This window comes from Colobus angolensis, unplaced genomic scaffold (genome assembly GCF_000951035.1).
Source record: "Colobus angolensis palliatus isolate OR3802 unplaced genomic scaffold, Cang.pa_1.0 Scaffold148, whole genome shotgun sequence".
Classification (NCBI taxonomy): domain Eukaryota; kingdom Metazoa; phylum Chordata; class Mammalia; order Primates; family Cercopithecidae; genus Colobus; species Colobus angolensis.
This window is the reverse complement of record NW_012114577.1, coordinates 5,031,254-5,056,299: the sequence shown is the minus strand read 5'-3', so window position 1 is coordinate 5,056,299 and position 25,046 is coordinate 5,031,254. Positions and strand designations below refer to the sequence as shown.

General features: G+C 41.1%; 1 protein-coding gene across 4 annotated transcripts in view; it reads right to left on the bottom strand.

Moving 5' to 3' along the window:
• The window catches only part of MTR (5-methyltetrahydrofolate-homocysteine methyltransferase), a 103,634-nt gene that overhangs the window by 8,144 nt on the left and 70,444 nt on the right, over positions 1-25,046 (bottom strand). For all 4 annotated transcript variants that reach the window (XM_011935747.1, XM_011935746.1, XM_011935749.1 and 1 more), the window contains 6 exons: positions 15,972-16,039; positions 14,953-15,073; positions 8,987-9,068; positions 4,639-4,737; positions 3,491-3,566; positions 199-354 (listed from right to left, as the gene is read on the bottom strand). In XM_011935747.1, the coding sequence (XP_011791137.1) occupies positions 199-354; positions 3,491-3,566; positions 4,639-4,737; positions 8,987-9,068; positions 14,953-15,073; positions 15,972-16,039 (602 nt within the window). The remainder of the gene's footprint in view (positions 1-198; positions 355-3,490; positions 3,567-4,638; positions 4,738-8,986; positions 9,069-14,952; positions 15,074-15,971; positions 16,040-25,046) is intronic.

Below are 25,046 nucleotides of genomic sequence, written 5' to 3'. Positions count from 1 at the left end.
TAGATACCAAATTTAGCTGATATAATAAGGACCAATCTAGCAGTTTGAAAACATTAAAAAGTTGGGCAGGTGAGCAATATGAAAGCAACTGTAATCTGCACAATCCAAATCTGCTGCTCCTCACCGATTCCGGTCTTCAAAGTCACAATCCTACATCTTGAATATCAGAGGCAGAAAGGAAGGATATACTGCACTAACCTACTGTTTTGTCGTTAAATATCTTGGGAAAGCCTCGATTTGGGTACTTGCCCCGGAGCTGCCAGACATCAAAGAAAGGCTTCCAGTCAATGTAGTCCACCAGCTTCTGCAGGTCATAGTCTTCAAAGACCTGGGTCCCAATAAACGTGGGCTTCACTACAGGAGAGAAGTATGGTTGTCAATGCTGATGCTGGCACCCTGCCTGATGGAGGCCTCCCTGCCAGCTCCTCACTGCTCTGCCAACTCCCACGCTCTGCCTCCCTCCTGTCACCCGTAGGAGTTGTTTTACAAAGAGGGGAACTTTAAATTATCGTGGAGAAGGAGTAATTCTGCACTGAGTCTTAAATAAAACTATTCTTCACATGCAGCTGACTACACCACCCTTGGAAACTGTTCCCTCAGTCCTTCCATCCCCACCCCCCGCCCAAGAAGGAAAGACAAGACGGGTTAATCCTCACTTATACAAATGAAGACAAGGTGAACGTGAAGAACACTCCAGGAAGACATGGAGAGTAAGCCACTTATGTAACGTTTCAAAACCGGAAACAATTATCTAGATTGCCTGATACAGATGCCCGGTCAAAATATAGGCAAATGAAGTCCCAAATTCAGGACTGCTGTGCTTTCTGCAGGGGAGGAAGGGACACATGTGGGACTTCCAATACATATTCTTCAATACATAATCGTCCACTCTGCCGAGCACGTGTGTAGCACAGATGTATGAACAAGGAAAAGCTCACTTATTACCTTGGAAATCTGGATTCAATTAATATAACCTCTGTTCACTCTGTATTGTTTCATTTTTAAAAAATCAGATGGTAGGTTATGTCTTAAGCTGGCTAGTAGGTAAACATGGATGTCAATATATTGTTCTTCATACCTCCTGGTGAGTCTAAAATATACCATAATTTAAATAATGGTGAAGACTTCAGAGACAGATGGTGCTGCTGGGCTTTCTGGGGCAGGTAGGGCAGCACTGCTACCTGCCCTCCAGCCCATAGTGTGGTCTGCCTCGGACTCCGGTCTGACATGGCAGGATCAGGCTGGAATCTAAGGTGTTGGCCCCATTGCCATTATCTGAGCCTTCCTGTCTCTCTACTTTCTGATTTGTAACCATGGATCGGAGAACTTCCTACTCTACCAATCTCAGGGGCTCTGGGAGAACACAGAAGCTTCTATTTTTCTCTCATTTGACTTCTTAATTCTGCCTGGAAATCTCTACCTTTTCATACTTGTTCACAGTAGCCTTTTCCCATTTGTTCCTCATCATCCTTCTACTACACAGGACAATCCCTTCTTTGGAAATATCCTATTATGTTGGTTTGTTGGCAACAAAGTCTTTATGGTCCCCTTAGTAGAGAAACTAAAAGGAATCTACGGATAGACCCTTGATTCAAGTGTCCTCTCACATGGGAAGGCAGAGCGAATGTGCTGCTGCAGAGCCACTGATGGACTCTCTCTTGACCAAGCTTGTCTTCCAGAGTTTAAGAAATGTTTGCGGTTTTACCATCAGGGCCTTAAAAGAAGACCCTCTTTTATCTCCTATCAACTTCCTGCAACTACCCTAAGACTGGCTGTCCTCAGATATATTTCAGAGGTCCAGGCCTCAAGGCCCCATGGCCCTCGGGCAGCAGGACGGGCCCTGCAGTAGCCCCATGCCAGAGGTTACAGCGGCCACTAAAAAAGCATCCCAACTGCTGCCAGGTGCTATGGCCTTGGGAGCGTATTTCCAGCAAAATATGTTTTGGATATTTGACTTGATCCAAACAGACTTGCCCTTGTGTTATTATTCCAATTTCACAGGGAAAGATACAGAGCAAACAATCGGAGCCTGAACTATATATAGCAATTTATAGTTTTTCAAAGGTTTTCACAGAGTACTTTACCCTCACAACATTTCCAAAAAGTAACTCTTTTCACACGGTAGAAACTGTCAAACGTGAAAGCAAGCTGCTCAAGGTCATTCCGTGAGTCAGAGTCAGGAGCCACATTGGGATGAGAACCCCGGCCTCCCGACTCCCAGTATGGCATTCTTTCCACCAAACCACGCTGAACTCAGCAGGGATGAAATTAGAACCAAGCACACCTACATTTCCAATTTAATCCGCTCAACTCTGCCAAGCATGTGTAGAACACAGATGTCGTGAGCAATGAAAGCTGATTTGAGGCATTACCTTGGAAATATGGATTCAATTAATATAACCCCTGCTCACTCTGTCTTGGTTTTGCATTTGTGTCTCACGCCTCTCTGCGCCTGTCAAAACATCTTACATGTTTTATTCCCTTGTGAACACCTATATGAGGCAAGAAAGGTGGCTAGAAATTGAAAAAAGGAAGAAACCAAATAAAAGAAATAAAAAGAGAGGGAAACATCCAGAGAGAGGACAAGAGACAAAGCAAGAAATCGAGGATCCTGCTTTGCTGCAGTGTTTTAAAGATGTGTGAATGCAAAGGCGTTTCCCATTTTAGACACTTCACATCTGCTCTTGCGCCTGTGAAAGACCCAGGCCACCTCAGGTGACAGTACCACCAGGCAGGTTTCCACAGAACTTCCTTCAAAGAGACAGAGACCAACTCAAGCACAGCATAGAGGAAAGAGCATGGCTTTAGAACACAGACCACAGCCAGGCGCGGTGGCTCAAGCCTGTAATCCCAGCACTTTGGGAGGCCGAGACGGGCGGATCACTAGGTCAGGAGATCGAGACCATCCTGGCGAACACGGTGAAACCCCGTCTCTACTAAAAAATACAAAAAAACTAGCCAGGCGAGGTGGCGGGCGCCTGTAGTCCCAGCTACTCGGGAGGCTGAGGCAGGAGAATGGCGTAAACCTGAGAGGCAGAACTTGCAGTGAGCTGAGATCTGGCCACTGCACTCCAGCCTGGGCGACAGAGCGAGACTCCGTCTCAAAAAAAAAAAAAAAAAGAAAAAAAGAAAAAAGAAAAGACAGACCCTAGTAAGAGACAGATTCCTAGTAACCTTTCAAGTTTCCACCCAAATCTCAGTTTCTTCAAATTAAAACGTGGATAATTCCCATGTCCATTACGGAGTTGTCTGAAGGACTCAGAGAGCTGCTGCTATGAGTCCATCTCAGGATGGTGTCTGGTACACAACACCTGCTCCATAAATGGCACCTATTCTCTTTCTTTCCGTTCTTCAGTCACTCATCAGCACTAGATACAGTTGAGAGTTGTTAGCTGCTGGTTTGATTTTGTAGCCAAGTAAATGCATATATCTCCTCAGCACATTGTCAGTTACCACACCCAGTCTTTCTCTAGTCCACAGCCAAACAGACCTGGGTGAGGTTCAGACAGCCAATCCATTTGGAAACCACTTTTTCTGGCTTGACTTAAGGGTAAGTATCTCCTCTCCTGTTAAAAAACAAAGAAAAATTAGTTAGAGACTGTTAGCTTTTCTACAGCTACTATGAAAACATGTCCAAGAAGGCCAGTATGTAAGCTTTGCAAAAAAGGCAAAAGCTCTTGTTCATGAGAATCCTTACCCTAAAAAGCTCTTCCTTTTCTATCCAGTTGGTTTCACATTGGCACCAGAATAACAGAGAGTAAAGATTCAATAAGCATCCATTAACTATTGATATGTAAATATGAGCCTGGCTCTGCGGCCTGAACCTGAGGTACTCGGGAGGTGTCCTACCTGTACTTTTAGAACACCTGAGGCCAGCTGTTAACTGGCTTCTATGGCCCACCCTGAGGACCAGAAGGTAGAATTAAAGAAACTGTCCACTGTGGGCAAACCTAAGGAGAGAAAAAAGCCAACCACAGCATCTTGGCCTAGCCAGCACCTCAGAAGCAAAACAGCATGTTTTCTTCACGCTGTTGATCTCATTTCACTTGCCTAGCAACTCCCAAAATGCTCCCACCAAAGCCCATAAGGCAAATAACCAGAAATAAATATTTCAGTGACTTCTAAAGCATAATTATGCCTGTTCTCCATGGATTCCCTGAAGCTTATCAAGAGAGGGACAGTTCTTGAAACATTCTGTACAGTCAGTGTTGGGCAGTCAGGCAAAGAGGCTTATACTAGTCCTGCCTCATATCTCCATTTTCTTCCATTAGCTCCTCAAGAATGGGGATCTGTGGGAGTCATTTCAGTAAACTGTTTCAGCGCCTGTTTCCCTGCTGAGTACGAACTCATGTTTTATTCATTACCAAAGCTCTGGTATCTAGCACAGCAGCCCCTAACACCTACTGGGTACCCAATAAATGTTTGGCTGAATAAATAAAATTCATTTTAATATAACCAAAAATTATTTGGGAACTCAGACACTGAAGACCTCTGATTTGAACTAGAAGACAGAAATTCTCTAAAATGATGCCAAGCCTTTTATTCTCCTCAAAACCATTTTAAGAAGTCACATTAAAAACTAGGATCATAAAAACTAGTCACATTAAACACAAGCGAAGATCTGTTTCTACTACTTACCTTGAGAGACTCATAATGGTCCTGTCTAATATCTTCATATTCTTCCATGATTTCCTCAAAGTATTCATCCTTTAGATTTTCATCTAACAGCTGAGAACACTGAAAATGTAAGATAACCATAGATGAGCAAAAGATGATAAAACTGGTGCAGTAATGGCCAACTCTGATAACACCTCCTTCAGGAAGGCTTCCTTAACTTCATTTCTTCTCCCTTCACTAACTGTGCTAACTCCTGCCTGGTATGCAGGAAAGGGTAAACTCAGTGGCCTTGGGATGTTCAAACCCTGCACAAGCCAAAGAAAGGACTGGCCCTTGACTGGTTTCTGGGAGACAAACTCTAAACCCTTGGGATAGCCTGTCTGATAAGAGAGTCACTGCGTGCCTGGCACCCTGGGCCACGTCAGATCATTTATGCTAACAGTCTGATTTATGGTGGGGAACCGTAGCTCATGCTTATGTTTGACCTCTGCAGGGATTGAAGACTGAGCAATTAAGGCTACACACATGGGCATTCTGGGCCTATGTGACTAAACCCCAACAAAAACGCAGGACATGAAGGTTCACGTAAGCTTCTGGGTTGGCAAGGCTCCTTACATGTTGTCACACATCATTAGTGGAAGCAATAAGCACCATCTGGATTACTCTATGGGGAGACGACTCCTGCAAGTCTGTACCTGGTCTCTCCTGCATTCCATCCTATGTGCCTTTTGCCTTTCCTGATTTTACCTATATCCTTTCACAATAATAAACCATGGTCATAGCAGTGTTTCTGGGTTGTGTCCTTCTAGTGAAACTTTTAACCTGAAAGTGGTCTTGGGAACCCTCTGGGTTAAGTAACCCCCAACCCAATGTTTCAAAAATATTCTATTCATCTACTACTGCACTTTCCAAAGCCTTTTAGTATCAATTTATATATCCACTTCCCTTACGAGAAAGCCCTATGAGAGCTGCAATCACACATTCACTACCTTTATGCCCTTGGTGCCTAGCCCAGCGCCTGAAGGTGCATTCTCACTAAATGTTTGCTGAAGGAATGAGGCTAATCTTCATAGTCCACTGTGACTTTCTGCTAAAATTGGAAAGGAAACCAATAATCTGAGAAAATGTGAGTTTACTCATTAAATTTTAAAACCAGGATTGGCTAAATATCATTTGTTACTATGATTATCAAGCTGATAGAAGAATAGCTACCATCAAAGCACAAAATAAAATTACATAGAAAGAAGAAATGGCAACTACTGATCACATCAGTTGAAAAATAAACATAGCACTACCCCATCCCTGCATTCTCCAGCATGATTATCTAATACACAAAAAGGCAAGAAATCTTCATCTGAACTTAAGGAAGTTAGACTGAATGATGGCTAAAGTGCCTATCAGCTTTAAAAGTCTGTAACTTTACGTGGGTTTTCTAAGTATCTCTAATAACAATTCAATCACCTATGAGTTACTATAGAACAAAATCACCTCATTCAGGAATACAATCAGAAAAGGCCATTGTGGCAGGCCAAAAATAGGTTCCCAAATAGTGTTCACACCACAAGGTACTTCCCAGCCTTACATTAAACTCACCTCAATGGAGTCCTCATTTAGGAAACCCAGCACAGCCCAATGAAACAAGAAGGGAACGCCTACTCTGAACTCCCTGAAGTATATGTAACCAATGTTTTTAAAACCCTCTTGCATTTTGCTAGATTATACACTCTGAGAGAGCAAAACCAGATGTCCCTGACATCCAGAGAAATCTACGACCCCCTAATGCTGGTGCTACTGGGTAGACAGAACATACCACTGCAGTTTGCTGGCACCTTGCACAGCCCCATGGAGCCCACTGCTCCCAGAGCCACAGTGGCAGGCCCCTTCCGGCCTGGTCTGACTTACTTGATGGAAACAAGTTCATGGTCAATATGTGGGCTAACCTACATGATCCTTCCACCAAAAAATCAAATCCATCATGTGTTTTCATGCCAACCACTGGGACATATTGCAGTTTATATTTTCCTTCATTTTTAAAAATTGTATTTCATGGCAACAGCCACACGATAAGAGCAAATAAATTGAAAACATATTTTATAATTTAAAAAGAATAAAATATTGCACCTCATTTTTTATTAAAGAAGAAAAAAGAAAGCAAGGGGCAATCCTCAGGTCTAAATCTCCAACCATTAAGTATTTGCTACATCTTTTTGGAATCTTCCAAATACATGAGACAGCTGCTTAAATGTGATCCTGTTCCATGTTCATTTCAGTAGATCAATGAGCCCACAACCAACTGAAACAAATTATACCACTGGCTCCTGAAGTGTCACTAGCAGTTACCCACATGATTTGTCATCTGACTTACGTTTGAGTAATTTCAAAACGTGGTCGTTTCTTTGTACATGGGAGGAGCTAACCACTGCTGGCTGCATGGCTGGACCAAACTGTAAAGAGCACAAACACCCACTCCTCATTCCCTGCCTGGCTTTCAGCAAGGCCCCCACTGCTCTAGCTCTTCAAGATGGTGAAGGAGGGCGGGTGCAGTGGCTCATGCCTGTAATCCCAGCACTTTGGGAGGCCAAGGCAGGTGGATCACTTGAGGTCAGGAGTTCAAGACCAGCCTGGTTAACATGGTGAAACCCCGTCTCTACTAAAAATATAAAAAAATTAGCCAGGAGTGGTGGCGCACACCTGTAATCCCAGCAACTCGCGAGGCTGAGACAGAAGAATTGCTTGACTCTGGGAGGCGTAGGTTGCAGTGAGCCAAGATCGTGCCACTCCACTCCAGCCTGAGCAACAGAGCAACACTCCATCTCACAAAAAAAAAAAAAAAAAAAAATGGTGAAGGAGCTTATCCTCCAAACATGGAATCAAAGGGCTGATTCTTTCCCCTGCCTGTAGAGGAAAAGTTAGCACTGTGCAACTAAATGGATCCAAAAGTCTTGCCTCTGAATGGAAACTATTCAAAGCTATGCATCAGTGTTTGAAAATGATGACAAGTATTAAAAAGAGGCCCATGGACCTGACATAAGCTCCTATGGAGCACAATCCAAGAATAAGAAACAAACATTGTTTTAAAATGGAGTTGTAGAAATATAGCTTATTTGCATATTTGTCTACATCAATGGCAAATAAAAAATTGCAATTTTATGATCCCAGACTGAGTTACTTTTATCCTTTTTAATAAAGGCGAATTGTTAAGTATTAATGGGAAACAAGTTTAATTTAACATAGAGAAAGATAACCTGCATTCAAATCCCACACCTGCCACTTGGCAGATGTGTAGTCTCAGTAGAGTTCCTAATCTCTTTATTCTTCTGTCTCCTGATCTCTAAAATGGGGACAATAAAAATATCCACCTCGTGAGGTTAGCCTGAGGATTAAACAAAATTCATGTAAAGCACTTAGCTCAGTACCTGGCACACTACACGTTTTCAATAATGTTAGTGATTATTATATAACTTTCATGTAAATAAATTCACAGATCTGAAATAATTTCCTTGGAAGATAGCTCAGGAAATGTGGTCACCCTGGTCCAGGTCGCGTGGCATCACTGGAAGTCTCGCAGATCACCAGGCCACCTCAGTAACCTTCCTCGCCTGTAAAATGTGAAGGCTAGACTAGATTTGTGGTTCTCAAACTGTGCTCTTTTGATGAACACTAAGAGCGGGATGTGATGTACTTGGAAATTCTGCCACATTGAATTTCCAGGTAAGATATCACTTAACAGACAAATATTCTGTGGCTGAAATCGATTTGGAAACCACTGGACCACAAGGTCTCTTGGGTGCCTCCCAGCGGTTATAGCCCATTATTCAGTGAAAACAATGAAATCTGTAACAAGATAGAATATTAGGCTTCACCGAAGAAGAAAAGCAGGACGTGGGCTAATTGTTTATGATGTTCACTGAGAAGCAGAAACCACTGTTCTGGGTTTTAAATATCTAGAAGATGTTTTTCTATCTTTGGGTAGGGTCAACAAGGATACTTTCAAGTTTGTTTTCCTATCTGGAAAAACGTCATTTAAAAATCCAACATTCCTTTTAGATAGTCAAGTAAGTATCTATTCATGTTTGTGAGTGGGTGAAATCTTTGGCTGGCTGGTGTCCAGGTCAAAGGTGTCTTGGTACCGGGCCGTCTACCTGTCTGCTGCTCAGTTCTGTAACTGTCTTTGAAAGTACAGGACATGGTCACCCTGGACCTCCTTCCAGCAAGGCAGTCACTGCAGAGGCACACCATAAGCCTCAGGCTGCTCTTTGACCTTTATTTAGTAGAACTGAATAAAAATGAATAGATCTTAAGTTATACCCTTACTTGTAATGCACTCTTTCCAACACATCTGGAACAAAATGTAAGGTCACCCACTTACCACCACGACACTCTTGGACGCATCCAGGACGTGGATTACAGGCGCACTGTATCTTGGAGCTATTTTAACCGCTGTGTGGGTTCTAAAAAGAAGGGTCAGAAAGAAAATATATCCATCAGCACTGACAGTTCCTATACAACTCTTGTTCAGAGCCATTAGAGATAATGTATTTCTACAGTGCTTTCCAGAGAAACATTTCAAGGTGCTTACCTACAAATACTGAACTTCAAATTTCCCTTGTAAAACATGAATGACTTTTTCCCTACCCTAAGATGGGAAACCTAGCCCAGGCTCTGCAGAAGTCTGTGGCAAAAATGAGAAAGACCTTGTCCTCAGCTCCGTTAACAAGGGACTGAGCCCGTGCATGACCTGATGCTCATTAGCAGCCTGTGTGACTTAAGGGAGGTAACCAGGCCCAGGAAATCACACTGCTGTCATCAAGGTCAGATTGAGTTCCCTCCTCCAAATGAGCTGGGATAGCAGCCAGGGCCCCTAAGGAACCAGGAACCAGGCAGAAGACACAGGACATCGCTGACTAGCAGCTGCTCCCCTGTTCATGGGAGACGTCAACACTCCTCGGCCCCAATCCCACCTTGTACTTGCAGAATGGAACCCCAAACCCGAAATTCTACACAGAATAATTCAGAGAGGCAAAAGCAAGAAAAATACTGTATTTTATTTTATTTTGTATTTATTTATTTATTTTTTTTGAGACACAGTCTCATTCTGTTGCCCAGGCTGGAGTGCAGGGGCACAATCTTGGCTCATTGCAAGCTCCGCCTCCCAGGTTCACACCATTCTCCTGCCTCAGCCTCCCGAGTAGCTGGGACTACAGGTGCCCGCCACCACACCTGGATAATTTTTTTCTATTTTTTTAGTAGAGACGGGGTTTCATTGTGTTAGCCAGGGTGGTCTCGATTGCCTGACCTCGTGATCCACCTGCCTCAGCTTCCCAAAGTGCTGGGATTACAGGCATAAGCCACTGCACCTGGCCAATATTTTACTTTTAATATTTAAGATTATTTCTGCCCCAAATCCCTATTACCAAACTTGAAAATGTTGGTATTAGGAAGAAACGCCCTTTCATTCTTAAAATTGCCTAATTAACAGAAGTGCAAAACAAACTGCCCTGTGATGACTGGATGTTTACAGCAACAGGATAGGCTACAGATCTGCTACTTCGTGATAGAACATAACGAATTAAAGTGGAAACTGAAAACGTGTACAGCCTCCCTTACAGTGGTTAATCCAGAACCCCTGGAGAGGGAGGAAAAGTGTATTCTGGCCACATCCCACCTTCAGAAGGGCGGTCATCAGCAGTCCCCACGAGATGGGCAGTGCTTTCCGCCTTTTCTCCCCCTCCTCCTCCCCAGAAGTAGCACTACTCTTCCTCAAGTGCTTTCATATTCTTTCCCCTCAACAAAAATGTATGTTTGGAATAGTATCTAGAATATGCTACTATATGAGAAAGAAACAAAGTAGCAGAACACTATGTTTAATGCAATTGTATTTTTAAAAAACAACACCCTCAAGCTTTTCCAAACAACCAACCAATCCTATATCTAAGTTTCTATATATTTAGAAAAAACACAGGGAGATACACATCGAAGTGTCCACACTGGTTATGGGGGTCAGAGGTGAGGCTGAAGGTGGGAAGAGAGAGACTCACTTGTATTTTACATTCCTCTGAATTATTTGACAAGGTCTAGTAAATGTGGATTATTGAGGTAATTTTTAAAAACCAAGGGACTGTTATAGGTGTAATACATGCATGAGTTTGTTTTTAACAGGCTTCTCAAGGAAAGCTCTAAAAACTCGTAAGACAGACAAAAACAGTAACACTTCATCTGTTCCATCTTCCTAACAGTATCTCCACTCGTAAACAGGAAGCAAAGGACCACAAAGCCTTAGGCTATGAGAACTGAGCTGGAAGATGGGCATTTATGCATAAGCCAGTGAGTCAAGAGCCATCTTTTGGACTGGGAAGGCTGGGGTACGGAGTGGCAGGGGGGCCAGACCATGGCCCTGGGGCAGATGAATGAACTCCATGGCCTTCTGAGCCCCTCCTGTTTTATGCCTAGTGTATGCTCAGGGACCAAAGATCCCAAATCTATTTAACTCTTTCAATCTCTCCAAATATCGATTCATCCACTAGACTAAGCTTGTCCAACATGCAGCCCAGGAAAGCTTTGAATGAGGCCCAACACAAATTCGTAAACTTTCTTAAAACATTATGAGATTTTTTGCAGTTTTTTTTTTTTTTTTTTTTAGTTCATTAGTTATCGTTAGTGTTAGCGTATTTTATGTGTGGCCTGAAACAATTCTTCTTCCAATGTGGCGCGGGGAAACCAAAAGACTGGACACTCCTGCACTAGACAGCCTTAACCTTCATTTCGAGTGTCCTGGGGGTACAGTTTCAGTTCTACTCATGCTACTGCAAGTCACTGATGTCTGGAAAAGCCATAGGGTCATTTCCCCTCAGCGACGTTTCCATGAAAACGTGGAAGTCCTGAGCTAATGAGCTATGCTAAGTCCTCCACTGGTTTGTAGGAAATAATAAGGGCTCCTAGATGGGTTTCTGAGACATTTCAACTCCTGAATGCTTTCCGGCAAAGGTGGCTTTCCTAGGAGATGATTTACTTATTTGGACGCAAAAGGCATTAACCATATATGAAGAGACTGATAAATCAGACTTTGTAAAAATTAAGAACTTCAGTTATCCAAAGACAGCACTAAGACAGCAAAAGGCAAGCCAGATTAAAAAAAAATCTATTTGCAACATACGTATTTCTGATAAAGGGCTTGTAACTAAATTAAAGAATGTGTACAAACCAGTAAGAATAAAGCAGAATACCCAATTTTTAAAAATACTTAAAAAGCATATCCAAATGGTCAATATACAAATGAAAAGGTGTTCAACATCATTACTCAGCAAAGAAATGCAAACAAAAACCATAGCAAGGTATTACTATACCCATGACGAGGGATAACACTGAAAAGGACATGGAATAACTGAAACTTTCACAATTGCTGGTGGGAGTGTAAACGGCTACAATTACTTTGGAGAACTATGTGGCAATAGCTAATGAAGATGATCATAGGCATATCCTATGATCTGGCAATTCTGCTTCTAGGCAGAAATACACATACATGTGCACCAAAATTGATAAGCATAAGTGTTCATAGCAGCATTGTTTGTGATAGCCCCAAAGTGGAAAACCCCAAATGTCCACCAATAGTAGCAAGAGTAAATAAGTCACAGCACATTATACAATGGAATACTACGTTGAAAAAAAACAACAACAAAACAAACGACTATTGTAACAAGGCTGGGACCTCAGAGACTCAGAGACACGATGTGGGGCAAAAGAAGCCAGACACAGGAGAACACATACAATATGACTCCACTTATATAAAGTTGAAATGCAGGCAAAACCAACCTATGGTGACAGAAGGAAGAACAGTGGTTACTTTTGTTGGAAAGGATGACTGGGTGGAGGAACCTGGTGAGGTTCCTAGGGTGCCATTAGTGTTCTATTTCTTGATCTGGAGGTGGTTACATGGGTGGGTTCCCTTTTGTAAAAACTTGTCAAGTTGTACATCTATATGATTTGTGTACTTTTCTGCATAACTGCTAAACTTCTGTAAAAGCACTTACTTAAATAAGAGAGCCTGATAAAGCAAGACTTCAGATAGCAGACCTCTTCTGCTGTCATTAATAAGAATGGAGTCAGAACTGGGAAATTCTACACTGAAGGGCTTGGAGGTTGCACGGGACTCTGTTTTCCAAAGGCTGTTCCAGCACCGCAGTGTAGAAGGGAATGGTTCCCGGGAAGCAGTGCTACCTACTGGCTCTTATTTTCCAAGTAATTTCCCAGAAACTGCAACAGGCATGGAAGAGAAGAGAACCAGAAGAGGCAGGGCTCACAGAGAAACAAAGCACTGGAGAGTCGAAAGAAACCTTAGGCGGCCAGCAGTCCCAGCTTTCTACCTTCAGGCCAAACACATTTACAGTTTCCCAGACAATGAGAATAGATATTTCGCAGTAACTGAAGAGATGTTGGTGACTTCCTATCTCATTAATTCTAATTTGATGTATCAGGTTATAACTGTTAAGAATCATTAACAAGCTAATTTTGCCAATAATGTATCTTGAGAGGCTAGTCACGTTGCTTCTCAAAGTTTTTTTTCTTTAATCTGGTAGCTTTTACATGGTAAACAATAGAATGGACTATTTGGTAAAGTTCCAATTTGCACAAGAAGCAAATTTCTGAGTATGGTGTCCCATCATATAAAAAGATTCTTTTTTTGAAGCCAGCATCATATTTACATAACACGTAATGCATTTTAATTATATTCCTTTAAATACTTATGTATTTTACTTTACAGTTGATTAAAGTCTTTCATTCTGACAACAGTCCTTAGGTCCTCTTACCATTCTCTTCACTAAGCTTGTCGTCAATTACCCAAGCCCATGCTCATCAAAACCCATTATTAATGGGTGGCCATATCCCTTGAGACCAAGTCTGCCACATTTCCTGGTACATAAGTCCTTTGTGGAAAAACAAACCCTGTTTTCTAACGTTAGCAATGACAGTAAAACTATCGAATCCTTCAAGTATGAAGAACAGCTAATGGATAAAAGACACATCATACTATTCCTACTGATGAAGATGACTCATTCAAATTGTAAATGGTATGATGGTTAATTTCATGTATAAACTTGGCTAGACCATGGTATACACTTTTTGGTTAACCACAACCTAAATGTTACTGTGAAAGTATTTTTTTTAGATGTGATTAACATTTATCAGTAGACTTACAGTAAAGCACATTATCCTTCACTTATGTAGGTGGGCCTCATCCAGTCAACTGAAGGCCTTTAAAAGACAAGACTAAAGTCCCTTGTTCACTCCCCAGCCCTGCAAGGAAGAAGAAATTCCACCTCCAGACTGTCTTTAGACTCAAAAAATCAACTTACCTGTGTCTCCAACCTGCAGATTTCAGACTTGCCGGCCTCCACAATCACAGGAGTTAATTCTTTAAAATAAATCTCTTTCTCTCTCTATATATAAACATACCCTATTGATTCTGTTCCTCTGAACAACCCTATACAAATTGGTCAAATGTACAGTTGTTTCTAGTGCAAAAGGGACTCTGGCATACCTATAACCAGAACTTTATTGTATTTTTGCATCAGAAAAATTAGAAACTAGATGTTATGGGACCATTGAGTTCAATGCTCCAGTATGATAATGCTCCCTGAGAAAGTGAACTGTATGTGGCATAAAAGGTCTAGTACCCACAGTTAACATAGCACTTACCACATATCACTACGATCATGATCCCAGGAAAAATCTGGTAAACTGAATAATTATCATGTGAACAAATTTGAACTTTCTCATCTTTACATTTTATACCTCTTTATGTTGTTAACCCAAAGGTTCCCAAAAAGCTCCCCTTTCAATTCCCCAAAGTGACCACTTAGTTCATTCTTGCTAGATGGGCTTTCTGTCTCCAAACTACTACAAGGTTAGAGTTCCTTCAAAGGGACCTATAATTATTCAATCAGACACCTGCTTCAAGACCGTGTGGGCAAAAGTTCAAATAATGATTTTGTGCCAAAAAACACAGCTTCTCCACTCAGTTTAATTTCACAAGAAGAGTTCATTATAATTCTCAGGAACTGAATCAGAAGTGAGAGCGTTAAGAAAAAGATTATTGCAAGCCAAAGAAATCCAAGAAAAAGCAAAGAACAGAAATCACAAAAAAGTTTTCTATAGCATGCTCTGAAAGTATTCTGGCTCTCACCCAAGTGAACACCAGAAAATTTTTGTGTTTATATAACAAAAAGTCAATGTACTAAACATAAGAGAAAATCCAAAACAACACAGGTTTAGCACTGTTTTAAACACTGGCATTTAAGAGAATTTGAAGTGAGGACAAAGCTCATTAATATAACTTACCTTGAAGTGGTGGCTCCTCCAATCAACAATGGAATCTTTATAGCTAATCTCTCCATTTCCTTGGCAACAAAAATCATTTCATCCAGGGAAGGAGTGATGAGTCCTGACAGGCCAATTATATCTATTATTTAAAAAAAAAAAAAGGACAAAAAGGACAGTGACGAGGATGACAGAAAAAGGAAAAGGATGAAGATGCACTTTAAAAACTTTGTAATGAAGACCAAAAGACCTAACACGAATTCCCAATTCCTTTTTTTTTTTTTTTGAGATGGAGTCTCATTCTGTTGCCCAGGTTGGAGTGTAGTGGTGTGATCTCGGCTCACTGCAACCTTTGCCTCCTGGGTTCAAGTGATTCTGCTGCCTCAGCCTCCTGAATAGCTGGGATTACAGGCGCCCACCACCAACCCTGGCTAATTTTTGTATTTTTAGTAGAGACGGGGTTTCACCATGTGGCCAGGCTGGTCTCAAACTTAGACCTCAAGTGATCCGCCGGCCTCAGCCTCCAAAATGCTGGGATTACAGGTGTGAGCCACCATGCCTGTCACCAGTTTCTAATTCTAAGACATCTTTTCCGACTGGGGAATTTCAATTTACTGTTTGCTTTTGGTAGTAAATAAGATTTATAACTTAAGGTTGCAATACTTGCCATAGTTTTAGGAAGCCATGCAATAGAAGGTATATTTAGCTCATGATTTCCCAGACTTGAATATATCACAGTGTGAGAAGAAATATAAAAATGACTACACACAGAAAAAAAATCTAACACAACTGTCCTCTTATAAGAAGTCTGTCCCCATTCCCCATCTCCAGCACTTGGTTCCACAGTTACTCACTCTCCTCTCTCAACCCCATTAGAAATGGCAACAAAAGCAACCTTGTGCAGGAGCTGGCACTTGATTGTCTGTATGTCCCAGAGATCCCTCACAGGCATCACTATTCACTGACAGACAACTAGGGAAATGACAGGCACCTGGGGATACGACATTTAGAGAAATGCCCAAAGTACAGTTGCACAGTACCTGCTTTGTGGTCAAGAGCAGCTTTCAGTATCTTATCACATGGAGTCATGACTCCTAAATCAATAACTCTGAGGCACAGAAATGAGATATGAGAAAATTAATGAGAGCCCATTAGAGACAAAACTGAAACAAACATTTTTATTTCAACCATTAAATACTGCTCTAATGCCTAGAATCAACTGTAAATGCTCACTAAATATGAAGGATTACCACCACAACTACCATTTATTCAGTACTTACTACATATATGCCAGGCACTATGCTAAGCTTGCTTTTAAACAATTTTACTGACTCATCATTCACAGATCATACAATTCACCCATTTCAAGTGTGTAATTCAATGGTTTCTGGTATGTTATTTTTTTTAATTGTGGTAAAACATATATAATATATACTTCTCCATTTTAATCATTTTTCAATGTACAATCCAGTAGCATGAATTTCAGTTACAATGTTGGGCAACCATCACCACTATTTATGTCCAAATCTATTTTATCACCCAAAGCAGAAACATTATAACCATTTAGCAATACCTACCCCTTCTTCTCTGGCACCCTCTCTACTCCATCCCCTGGTAACCTCTACTCTACTTTCTTTCTCTATGAATTTGCCTAATCTAGGAATTTCACGTAGGTAGAATAATACAGTATTCATCCTTTTCTGTTTGGCTAACTTCACTTAGCACAATGCCTTCAAAGTCCAACCATGTTTTGAGGCATGTCAGAAGTTCAGTCTTTTTTAAGGCCGAAAAATATTCCACTGTATGGAGATACCACGTTTGGCTTATCCATTCATCTGTTGAAAGACACTGTGCTAAGCTTTTTGCATAAGCAATCTCTTTTGCTGTTGTTTTTGAGATAGGGTCTCACTCTGTCACCTAGGCTGGAATGCAGCAGTGTGATTATGGCTCACTGCAGCCTCAACCTCCTGCCTCAGCCTCCAGAGTAGCTGGGACCACAGGCATGCCCCACTAAACCCAGTTAATTTTTAAAGTTTTTGTAGATAGGGTTTCCCTATGTTGCCCAGACTGGTCTCAAACTCCTGGGCTCAAGCGATCCTCCCACATCGGCTTCCCAAAGTGCTAGGATTACAGGTTTGAGCCACAGTGCCCAGCCTGCATAAACAATCTCATTTAACCCTCATAGTAACTCCATAATGAAAGCACTACTATGGGTCTCATTTTAATGAGAAGGGGCCCAGAGAAATTAAGCAATCTGTCTAGTCACACAACTAATTAGAGGCAGAGTTGGGATCTGAATCAATATCTCACTCCAAAATCCATTATCTTATCCATTTAGGCCAATAAAAAGGGCTAGGGAAGCTCCTCAATAAATATCTGTTGAACATGGAAGCCAATGGGGACGATCATGAAAAAGAGATCAGGTCCTACACATGCACAGCTTTAAGGGAACTCTGATTACTTAAGGCAAGAAAAAGAGGGAGAATGATTCAGGGTGCAGGTCACCGAGGGCAAGAGGGCAAGACTCAAAGGAAAGGCTGACTCTCGATGGGCACACAGGAGAGACAGAACAGGCCCTGGGGCAGAGGAAGCCTGGAGCACACTCTCAGAGAATAGAACAGTGCCAGACAAATTTCAATTCACGAAGGAGACAGCTTCCTGGAACTCAGAGGAAACAGGAATGTCTGCCCTGGAAAATGTTCTAGGAATTACTTCTATTTTAGATTTACAGAGTACCCTTAATGTCATTTTGATAATTTAATCTTCTTCTATTTGTTAAAAGATACTGAAAAACTCATGGCATGCATTTTTACTCATTTCATTACATCAACAATTCTTAAAATTAAATAGGCAAAAACGTTTAAATAACAAGAACAAAAAAGAAGGCTTAAGACCTACGACATGACATATTGGCTGGTAACAATGGGTGCTGAACGCTGGGGCAGGAAGGGGACTGGCTTCTTACTATATGCCCTTTCATACCACTGGATTTTTAGCTTGTACTCCTATTACTTTTTAAAAAAGAGTTAAAAAAAAAAAAAACTATGGCATATGGAATCTTCAATAAAAAGTAAGACATCTTCAAATCAATGATAAGTATATTCAGCTTTGTTGGCACTAACCCGATAGCAAATGCACGCTGGAGGTGTTAATGTATAACCACTGCAGGTTACAGCAGGAGGAGATGGTACCACACACTTTTTTCTTCTTTTTAACATATTGAAGAAAGTCTAGTACCTGGATCTTTTGTTAAACAATGACTAAGCATAGACTGTCACATACAAAACTAGGAAAAACAGCATATTGCCTTTAAATCAAGACAAAAAGGCATACACTTCAAAGCTGATTTTTTTTAACATTGTATGTTTTAAAATTCAACTAAAACTCATCAGTATGATGGCAAGAATCATCTTGCTCTCACTACTTTTTCTTGTTTCAGAGTGTTTCTCTCAGAACATCTTATACGGATGCTTGCCATGTTTAAGGAAGAGCAAGGAGATTGTTGTGGCTGGAACAGAAATGGAGAAGGAGAGAGTGGTCGGTGATGAGTTCAGAGGAGGAGGAAAAGGCCAGAGCCTGCGTAGACTTTGCATCAGAATCACCAGGTGAGGCTTTTCAAAACCAAACAACCTGAAGCTTGGACTCCATTTTCCAGAGAGTGTGATTTAACTGGCCAGGGGTGGGGTCCAGGCAGCTTCCAGATTATATTATACCCACTACACAAGGGCCTTGCAGACCACTACAAGGGCTCTGAGTTTTACTGAGTGAGGAGAGAATTCACTGGAAGGTCTGAACAGGGGCGTAAGAAATCTGACTTGGATTTAACAGATTTACTTTGGACTGAAACAAGTCCAGGGTAGAGAAGCAGAGAGACTGATTAGGCTGCTGCAAAAATCCAGACAAGAAGCAGTATAGGTAGTGAGAAGCGGTCAGATCCTGGAAACACTGTGAGAGGAGAACTGATGGGTTACATGTGGGTCATCCGACGAGAGGATGACACAAGAGTTTCGGTTTGAGCAGCAAGAAAAATGAAGTTGCTATTTCTTGAAATAGGGGAGAGTTGGGGAGGTGTTCACAAAATGGTGGCAATTAGTTCTTCTTTCAAAATATTAAATTTAAGATTTCTTTAGATATCCAAATGCAGCTGTCAGGGAGTCAACTGGATATGTAAGTCTAAAGTTTGGGGGAGAGATCCAGAGTGGAGATACAATTTGGGACTTGTCAGTACATCAGATGATACTGAAGTCGCAAAACGAATGCGACGACTTCAGCCCACCCCCGGCCTTCTTACTCCAGGTGTGCTCCTGTACCAGCAGCACCAGCCCTACCTGAGAGCTTGTCGGAAATGCAGAACCTCCAGTGCAGACCTACCCTAACCAGCATCTGACTTTTAACAAAATTCCCAGGTGACAAGAAGGCACATTACAGTTTGAGAAACACAAACCTAGATAGTGAAGACAGGGAAGAGGTCCAAGTGTTGAGCCCCAGAACATTTCTGTGTTTAAAGACCACTCCCAGAAGGAGAAATCAGCAGGAGAGAACCATAACCACTGATCAGTGAGGTAAGACGACAACTGAGAACACTGAGCCAGGGGGCCTGGGAGACAAGTTCAATTTCCAGCTTATTAGCCTGCCTTCAAAGTCGTCTTGCTGGGGAAATGGTCGAAGGTACTACTGATTAAGGAGCAATTCCCACTTTTTCCACACATAGAAAATGACACTTATGGTACCAGGATGCACAAAGGAAGTTGCTCATAGCCCTGGGCAATCAGTCTAGGACGGAGGCCCAGCTCCACTCTCGAGCAGGAAAGAGAATGGGTTTCCTGGCACATCTGGGTTGAGAAACTGTTGGCAAGCTCTGAATTAGAATACGGTGTGGCAAGCACTACAATGAAAGCATTTACAGTGTCTTATGTATGGAAGGCCCAAAATGGGTGATACCTAGAAGCATCCTAGGGGGAAGTCTGAAATGAATTTTGAAAAATTAAGTGGGTATTAGCTGAAGGAAACAGGGAAGTCTAGGCAGAGACCAGCACTATGAGAGCCCAGAGTCCTGAACCAGCTAGGAATCCCAGGGTATGTGAAGTCAGAGAAAAGGGCACAGGTCAGATCCAGCCCTGCCCTCTGTGCCTGCTACCATTCTTCCCACCATCCCTCTCTATTCCCTCTCACCTCTACCACAACCTCCTGTTTTACCCCTACACATAACCCCATCTTCCTTGACTCTCCCTCAGTTTTCCTTTGTCATTTTGAGCCATACCCTATGTCTGTAAGCCTCTCCCTATGCACATCCTTGTATTTCGCCACATGGGAAGCTAAACAGAATAAAAATGAATGTTACGGAAGATGTTGATTTTACAGTATTTGTTTTAAAGTGCTTAGAACAGAAGTTGGGTATGGAGGCTAATGCCTGTAATCCCAGTGCTTTAAGAGGCCAAGGCAGGAGGACCACTTGAGGCCAGGGGTTTGAGTCCAGCCTGGGCAACTTTAGCGAGACCTTGTCTCTACAAAAACACTTGTTTTAAGTGCTTAGAATAGAGCTATGAGAGCAAACATTTAATTCGGCTACAAATACAGGAAAAAAAAAAAAGTTGCTCTGAATGTTTTAGCAAAGGCATCTCATACTATTTAAGAATACATAGAATTTCAAAAATAAATACTGTAATACTATGAGACAAAAAGTCCTTTTCGTCTCCAGAAGAAATTTAAAAAGGAAAATAAAACTGCATCGGCATCCTTTTAAGGTACCTGATACCTACTGTCATTTTACCCTTTATTTCTCAGTTAACTAAGGTGGCAGGCAGCCTATCTGCTGCTCCTGCAATTCACACATGCCACCACAAGATGGCATGTGTTTCCATCCAGTCTACAGTCCCCAGCCATGGTTTTCCAACTTGTACTTAAGCAGTGCCAGTGGGGTCTGTTGCCATTTCTATTACTTTTTAAAAAAATAAACAAAACAAATTGTTGATCTCCCCTTCAAAAAATGGATCCAAAGCCTCTAAATAATTATCAGCATGTGCAGTGCTCAGGAGAGACTGGATTATTATATCCTTGACTTAGGTACAGTCATGTTCCTCACTCAGCTGACCATTCCAACATTATACAGTTTGGAATTATTTTCATGCTCAGTCATATACTGCTTTTTTACTTACACTAGACAGTTATATTAATAAACACTGGTTATCAGACCCATGTTTAAAAATATTAGATGTATAACTTTAAAATGCATCTTGAAATAGCATATTTTTCTTAAATAATTAATGTGCATTATCTGTAATAGAAAATGTCCTCTTTGCCTTTTCCTAGTTATTATTATAGAGTATATGTAAAATTAACCTCAATGGAATTAATCAAAAATGTTTCCAAATATTCTACATTATTTCTTCAGGGGAATTTAGAATACAGACATAACTCAGAGATGCTATAGGTTCAACTCGAAAACATTACAATAAAGTATCTCAATAAAGTGAGTCACATGAATTTTCTGGTTTCTCAATGCATATAAAATTCATGTTCACACTATATGTACTCTATTATGTGTGCAATAGTATTATGTCTAAAAGAACAATGTATATATACCTTAATTTAAAAATACTTATTGCTAAAAAAAATGCCAATGATCATCTGGGTCTTGAGTGAGTTGTAACCTTTTTGCTGGCAAAGGGTCTTGATGTTCGTGGCTGCTGACTGATTAGAGTGGTGGTTGCAGAAGTTTGGGGCGGCTGTGGCAATTTCTCAAAATAAGACAACAGTGAAGTCTTTTGCCACACCAACTGAATCTGACTTTCACAAAAGATTTCTCTGTAGCATGTGATGCTGTTTGATAGCATTTTACTCACAGAACTTCTTTCAAAATTGTAGGCCAATCATCTCAAACCTTGCCATTGCTTTATCATCTAAGTTTATGTGCTATTTATTCTAAATCCTCTGTTGTTATTTCAACACTGTTCATAGCCATCTCAAGAAACTACTTTCTTTGCTCAGCCTTGCTCAGCCATAAGAAGCAATTCCTCATCGGTTGAAGTTGTATTATGAGATTGTAGCAATTCATTCCCATCTTCAGGCTCCACTTTTAATTCCGGTTTACTCTTGCTATTTCTACCACATCTGTAGTTACTTCCTCCACTGAAGTCTTGAATCCCTCAAAGTCATCTATGAGAGTTGGAATCAACTTCTTCCAAGCTCCTGTTAATGTTGATATTTTGACCTCCTCCCATGAATTACAAATGTTCTTAATGGCATCTAGAATGGTGAATCCTTTATGGAAGGTTTTTTGATTTACTTTGCCCAGATCCATCACTATCTATGGCAGCTACAGCCTTACAAAATGTAAGTCTTGAAAGTCAAAATTCCTCCTTGATCCACAGGCTGCAGAATGGATGTTGTGTTAGCAGGCATGAAAACAATATTCATCTCCTTGTATATCTCTATCAGAATTCTTGTGACCAGGTGCACTGTCAATGAGGAGTAATATTTTGAAAGGAATCTTTTTTACTGAGCAGTAGGTCTTAACGGTAGGCTTAAAATATTCAGTAAACCTATGCTGAAAACAGATGTGCTCTCATGCAGGCTTTGTTACTCCATTTATAGAGCACAGACAGAGTAGATTTAACGTCTTTTTTTTTTTTTTTTTTTTTTGAGACGGAGTCTTGTTCTGTCTCCCGAGCTGGAGTGCAGTGGCCAGATCTCAGCTCACTGCAAGCTCCACCTCCCGGGTTTACGCCACTCTCCTGCCTTAGCCTCCCGAGTAGCTGGGATTACAGGCTTGAGCCACCGCGCCCGGCCAACGTAATTCTTAAAGCCCTAGATTTTTCAGAATGGCAAATGAGCATTGGCTTCAACTGATAGTCACTAGCTGTGTTAGCCCCTCCACAAGACAGTCAGCCTGTCCTTTGAAGTTCTGAAGCCAGGCATTCACTTCCCCCCTCCAGCTATGAAAGTCCTAGATGGCATCTACTTCCAACAGAAGACTATTTCATCTACATTGAAAACCTACTGGTTAGCGTAGCCACCTTTCTCAGTGATGTCAGCTAGATCTGGAAAACTCGCTGCAGCTTCCCCATCAGCACTTGCACTTCACCTTGTTCCATTATATTAGGAGACGGCTTCTTTCCTTAAACCTCATGAACCAACCTCTGCTAGCTTCAAACTTTGCTTCTGCAGCTTCTTCACCTCTCTCAGCCTCCAGAAAATTGAAGACGGTTGGAGCTCTCTTCAATCTGCTATTGCTCGAACAACGCCAAACTGCTCTGGGTGAGACTCTGGCTTAAGGGAATATTGTGGCTGGTTTAATCTCCAACCAGACCACTCAAACTTTCCTCATACCAGCAATGAGGCTGTTTTGCTTTCCTATCAGTTGTGTATTCACTGGAGGGACATTTTAAATTTCCTTTAAGAACTTTTCTTTTGCATTAACTGTGGTATTTGGTGCAAGTGGCCTAGCTTTCAGCCTATTTCAGTTTTTGACATGCCTTCCTTACTAAAATTAATCATGTCTAACTTTTGATTTAAAGTTGAGGTGTGTGACTCTTCTTTTCACTTAAACACTTAGAGGACTTCAAGGCCATTACAGAGTTATTAACTGGCCTAATTTCAATATTGTTGTGTCTCGGGGACTATGGAGGCCCAAGGAAAGGGGGAGAGATGGGGAATGGCTGGTTAGTGGAGCAGTCAAAACATATACATTGATGGATTAAGTTTGCCATCTTCCATGGGTGTGGTTCATGGTACCCCAAAACAATTAAAACAGTAACATTGATCACTGTTCACAGATCATAACAGATACGATAATAAGGTTTGGAATATTGTGAGAATTAGGAAAATGTGACACAGAGACGTGAAATGAGCACATGCTATTGGAAAAATGCCATCAAGACACATATTCTATGCAGGATTGCCACAAAACTCAAATTTTTACAAAACGCTGTATCTGCAAAGCTCAATAAAGTGAAGCACAATAAAACAAGGTATGCCTGTGTTAATATTAGACATTATACTTGTTTACAACTCAAGTCAAAAAAAAATATTGTAAAGTAAGGTGACATATTACAAAGTCTCAGCTTTTGGAACCAAAAGCCCTGAATGTGGCTTGACACTTGCTAGCCATGGGACTATGATGAAACCTCTCAAGTTCTCTAAGCCTAAGTTTTCTCATCTAGAAAAGGAGAAATACAGTAACAGGCAGGGTAGTAGGATCAAAACCATGAAAAGAAAGGAAGGATGAAAGAAAGGAAAGGAACCAAAATAACAACAACAAAAAGATGACAAAACAAAATCAGTGATATAAAAGAACTGTATAAATTGGGACGTGGTAAAAAAAAAAAAAAAGGTAGGTAATAGTAGATTCTTGGTGAATACATCCTTAGTTCTATTCACATCCTCAAATTTGCAATTCTATTGCATCATATCTTCCCCATTTAAAAAATACATTTTCTCTCTAAACACAACTGTCACTTTTAACTGTCTTTCTTTTATCCTCACAAAGAAAAAACACTGTTATCATTTTGTGAGGTTCACTGCAACAATGATAAAACGCCAGGAAAGAGAAGGATTAGATACAGGATAGTTTGCTAGACTCACTCTGTAGGCTGGGTAATTCCTTCAAGCATACTGGCCTGGTACTGACAGTAAAAGCGCACATTATTCCATAAGACAATCTCCAGGGACACTTGTCTACTAGCTGACACCATAAAATTAAACTCACCAATGGAAGAGTCTATGTGTTATCACACACAAGCCAAAGGGGTGTTTGACATGAAGTTTGCACATTCTCTTGTTTTTGTAAAATGAAAGTAACGTTTCATCAGAAGGTGTTTCTCCAGTTAGACTTATTAGCAAAGATAAGCAAACCCTCAATGCCCAACATATAGCAACTGGGTTTGTTGCAGTAAAAGCCTCAGGCTTAATAAGCATCTTCACAACTGCTGACATTCAGTTCCAGCAGCACCCTGGAGAAATGCCACAATGTTCCCTGGCTTCTAAAATGTCTTTACTGGAGAAATCAACATTGCTAGTATAATACTCTCAGGTAAGTATCCATTGATCAAAATAAATAATGATAAAGCACATGACAATGATATCTCAAGAATCACTTTTAGGAAGTTTACCTACAA